General features: G+C 30.3%; 1 protein-coding gene across 1 annotated transcript in view; it reads left to right on the plus strand.

Annotated features, from left to right (window-relative positions):
* Window positions 1-5,084, plus strand: part of dop (microtubule-associated serine/threonine (MAST) protein kinase dop) — a gene marked incomplete in the record, with an annotated part of 102,490 nt that overhangs the window by 71,556 nt on the left and 25,850 nt on the right. The window contains 2 exon segments of the mRNA XM_067051257.1: window positions 2,840-3,055; window positions 3,411-3,597. Coding sequence (XP_066907358.1) covers window positions 2,840-3,055; window positions 3,411-3,597 — 403 coding nt within the window.

Consider the following 5,084-nt stretch of genomic DNA (forward strand, 5'->3'; position numbering starts at 1 on the left):
AAAAAAAAAAAACAGATAGAAAAAAAACCATGTATTCGATATTTCCTGTTGTACCTTATCCACCCATCCATATATTGTGTTTAAATTATCTTTGTCACCTACTTCCTTTTGAAACCCATAAGCTCCTGGTTACTTCCTTAATATTCCCCCACTTTGATTATTGCCGTGTGGTTTATGGGGGTGTCACTGGGTATCTCAAAGCAAAATTAAAGTAGTTAATTAATTACTTTGTACAATTCTTTCGGGTCCCCAGGGACGCCTCTGTCACACGATTTTATGAAGAGTTAAAGTGGCTTTACCCCTCCTTTCGTTGTAAATATTTTCTTGCTTTCTTCCTCTTCCAAGTTATCTAATGCCGGCATCCATTGTACATCACTGATATCCTTCAATTTAAATCCTCAATGCATTCCTGCAATACCCGCCAACGGCCTTCAGACTTATATGTAACTGCCCATCGAATCACAGCCTTTGGTAGATCTTTCCTCATTCGTTCTTCTTCCCAATGGAATTCTTTTCTCTCCTTCATTCGAAGTTCTAATACCCTTCCAACCTTCAAATTCCATATCTTCGATTACCTTCTGCTCACCCCATTCCAGAAGAATAACAATCAAAAAGCTTCAAATAAGGTTTATATATTTTCTGTATGTTTCAGATTCTTTTTTATACTTGTAAATATGTATATTAGCAGAAATTATACCTTTTCATTTATTATTAGACTTTTTACCATTTTTTTTTCTTTTTATTATATTATATGTATGTGTATATATATATAATTAGTTACAATTTTAATAACAATTTAATAATATTGCTAGGATTAGCTACAATTGGGACAAAATAACAAAACAAATCTGTGAAGAAGTATAAACTCAAAAATTTTCTGTCTTTTTAATGGTTAAATCCATTTCAATAATGAGAACTTCTGCCATGTTTTTTGATCACCCCCAACAATATTTTGGGAACACTTCTTACTAAATTAATTAAAGTGCTGTCTGGTATGTTTTCCTAAGCTTGTGTGGTTCTTTCTTTGAGCTCATCAATATTTTGGATTTCTGCTTCTGAAGGTCGTAGATTTCTAGAGAATGGCTAGAGCCATGATTCCTCACAAATTTTCAATCAGATCGAGATACGGAATAAGAGCTGGCCAATCCAAAACATTGATCCCAAAATCCTGAAACCATTGTTTTGTAGAGCATGCTGGCACGTTATCCTATCTCTTCTACAACATATTGATTAGTAAAATGCATTTTGCCAGAAATTAATGCAAATCGAGACTTTCCCCTTTCATTAGGTGGCCATTACTCCAGCACCTCAATGCAACCTTCGTGACATTTTTTCTTCTTCTCTAAGGTCTTGCCAGTAGTAATTAAAACCATTTGGACCATCAAAGTTAAATTTTTTTTTTATAACCGAAAATAACGCTTGACCATTTTTTGCTATCTTGAATATGTCTTTCAGCAAACTGGCATCATTGCTGCAAATGATGTTTTTAGAGTTGTGGTTTTCTCATTACCTTACAATATTTAAAAAAATTGTATTCAGCTATCCACTTCCTCACCAATCAAAAATCACATCCTAAATTGAATCACCTTACAATAAAAACTGTGCAGAGGATGCTCCTGTTTTTGCGACTTCTCTCAAAATCGCCTTTTTCATATGTTTAGAAAAATTTGGAGGTTTTATACTTCTTTTCTTTCTCCCATGATTGTCTTGGCTCAATATAAAAAGTTGTTGACTACATCCTGGGAGCAGTTTATCTCACGAGCAATTTTCCTCTGGATCATCCCACCTCTTCTTAGGTCCATTATCCTTTGTTGCTCAATTTCAGTGAATTGAGTTCCGTGTGGAATTATTAAAAGAAAGATTTACTTAGATTTAATTTACATAAAGTGATAAAGTAAAAAAAACCAACAATATAATTTCTCTTCAACAGTAAGAACAAAAATGAGGTGGTATTAAATCATTATTGCACCTGACAATAGAAAAACAAACATTGAGTTTATACTTATTCACAGCATAAACAAGATTTATATTAAAGACCATTTAAAGCTTCTTGCCAATCTAATAACATAAAAAGAAGTCTAAAAATATTATTGTGCTATGAATTTACTTTTATAAATGTTTTAATTTTGTAAGTTGAGTTTTTATTTTTTCACAGGATTGTATATATAAATACTACTCCTGGAAGTATTTTTTTTAAGTGTAAGTCCTTTTTTCTTGAGGTTATATCTTATTATTATTATAGGTTATATCTCCAGAAAACCTTATGAATTCTCAATTATTTCCCTTTCCTCCATAATACACCTTTTTAAACTCAGATCACAACATTTTTTTGTGATTTTTAAATTTATCCATGACTTTTGGTGGTATTTTTTGTACATGTAATCCTGCTCAAATTTTCTAGGACTTTTTAGTTGATATATGTTTTAATTCAGCTTATTCCTGATTTTTGCCATCATCTTGAAGTTATTTGACTGGAATACATCTATAGTTTTCTAACTAGCTAGAGTTGAAAATCATATAAATATATCTTGAACTTTAATCTGCTATTTTGTTAATTTAACTAATAATTTGTTTTTGTTGTTCTATGTTTTTAAGAAGTTTATATCAATTACAGTAGACATGATTGACCACTGTGAAATGATTTTCTTATTTATAAACAACTAATTTTAAGCCATCAATGAAATTTATTTGATACATGTGTTGTGTATATCTGACCTTTTCTTATTAATTTTCTCTCTTGAATTCTTACCAAATTTAGAAATTTTATTTTACCTTTATAATATGTTAGCAAACTGACATGAAATAAGCTATAAATATTACTTATTTCAATTAATTTCAGGTCGTGTTGATAGATATAGTCATGAACTTAGTGGTGATGAGACTGAAGATACAGTATTATTAGGTGGTTTTTCATCATGCTCTCCTCAATATCGAAAAGTGCAATCTAAATTATCACTGGCATTGCCACATACCACTGTGGAAGGGATCTCCCCCAAGAATATTGCTAAAAAGATTATTTTTAATAATATCAACAATGATAATTTACATCCGACAGGTATTAAAATATATAATTGTATCCATTAACATTTATTTCTTTATTGCTTTTTTTTTTTCATGTATACTTTTAAATTTTTTTTTGTTGTGTAAGATAATCAATCCATTTTAATCTAATGAAACTTTCAGTTTCAAGAGATACTAAATTTATATTGCAGTAGCTGTTTCTTTTAAAATAGCTCCTTAAAAAAAAAATTATACTTGACCTTTATTTATATGTTAATATAAATTTGATATTAAACAATCTTCTAACTCCTTTTTTTGTAAAAGTTAAAAAACAAATTATTAACTAATTAATTGTTAATCTACTAATCAAGTTATGTGACTGGAAATGACCATTTCAACTTGATTTTTAGGCTTAGAGGAACCACTGGAGATAGAGGCTGTTGAAGAAACTGAGCCTTTTCAGGGTCATCCTACTACTCCAGATTCATCACAAACGGAAAGTGATGATGTTTCCCCACAAATTCAAAGAAAAAGACGACTTCAGAATCGCGATTCTGTCCCTAAATTTTCTATATCTGTGGAAGATGAACACTCTGTGTAAGTTTTTTATGATTTTTCTTATTTATGAATACTTGGAGTACTTTAGTTATATTCTTAATTCTTTGGCCGGAACATCAGTCTGTGAGACCACTGTTGATCATATCAACAATAGTGTTGTCTTATATTGTGCCCTAGGAAGCTAGGTAATCCTCTGTTAGATCCTGTGGAGATATCCATCAACAGCTGATAAGAGGTGCTTTTATCGGTTACTAGTTATTAGATTTTCTGAAACATAGTTAGTCTATCAAACTGAATTTTTGATTTTTCAAGAAATTTATTTCTTTGTCAGGATATTACGCTGGCTTAGCTGAATTTCTTGCTTCCCGACTACCGATGGTGGGAAAGCTTTGTATTTATACATGGAAAGAAAAAAATTATAGTCTCGGAAAATAAACATTGTTTTTATAACTTCTAATCAAGGCTTCGATTATTTACGAATACAGTAGATCCTCTCTAATCCTACTTCTGCTGGTCCGACTATCCAGGTAATCCAACCCTTATAACTTGAATTCGTGGAACACCAAACCAGTGAATTCACAGTAAACATTTACATTAAACTAACTCTCCCTCTTAACTAATCATGAAAAACTATATCGGGTGGAGGAACCTTTAGAAAATTAGTCATGCCTCCTCGAAAGAAGCATTTCAGATTAATTTAAAGTATGTTGAAGTACTTGAAGAATCAACTGCTAGTGATATATTGATCCTTCAGAGATAGTGAAGTAAATAAGCTAGAGACCAGAAAAATCAGGATTACATCAAAAATAATATTAACAAGTTTTTAATTTTTTTTTTTTAATGTTTCACTTTCTTGGGTTAAGTTTTAGTTGAGGTAGGTTTTTCAAAAATTATAAATATGTAAATAAACTACTTAATGTGAAAATTGTAACATATTGTATTTATTTTGTGTCTATGTAATTATGTGAACTGTTTTCTTATAAATCATATTAACTTTAGGCCACCAATCTTTAGTAAACCAATCTGACCTACCACTATAATTACTATAAATGTCAAAATGTGTTATGCCATTATTCTTGAATAAAAACAAATTGTAAACAAGGTAAGCGGATAGGACTAATTTGGAAAAACATGTATAGAAAGAAAAAAAAAGTTACTTTTCAGGAAATGCTAAAAGGTGGAGACCCTACTTATGCAGCTGGCTCTTTTAAAAAAAAAATTATGAACAGATTAGTTGATAAATCACTTAATAAAATGCTTATCCATTGATCCCTTAATAAATAAAATTACATTGAAGTAATGTGCCATATTATTTAGCATGGGGAAAATCAAAACAGCAATTCACTTAGTATAACACATAAAGTTAAAAAAAAAAAAAAATTTTAATCACTTACAGTGGTCAGACTGATGTGACTGGTCTTAATAATTTCTTGAGGGGAAAAAAAAATGCATTTTTTGACCTCAAAATGATCACACCGCCCTTTATTTTGATGTTCTTCTTTAAATAATGGTTATATATATATATA

The sequence above is a fragment of the Halyomorpha halys genome, unplaced genomic scaffold, assembly GCF_000696795.3.
Source record: "Halyomorpha halys isolate HHAL.00 unplaced genomic scaffold, Hhal_1.1 Scaffold467.1, whole genome shotgun sequence".
Taxonomy (NCBI): Eukaryota; Metazoa; Arthropoda; class Insecta; order Hemiptera; family Pentatomidae; genus Halyomorpha; species Halyomorpha halys.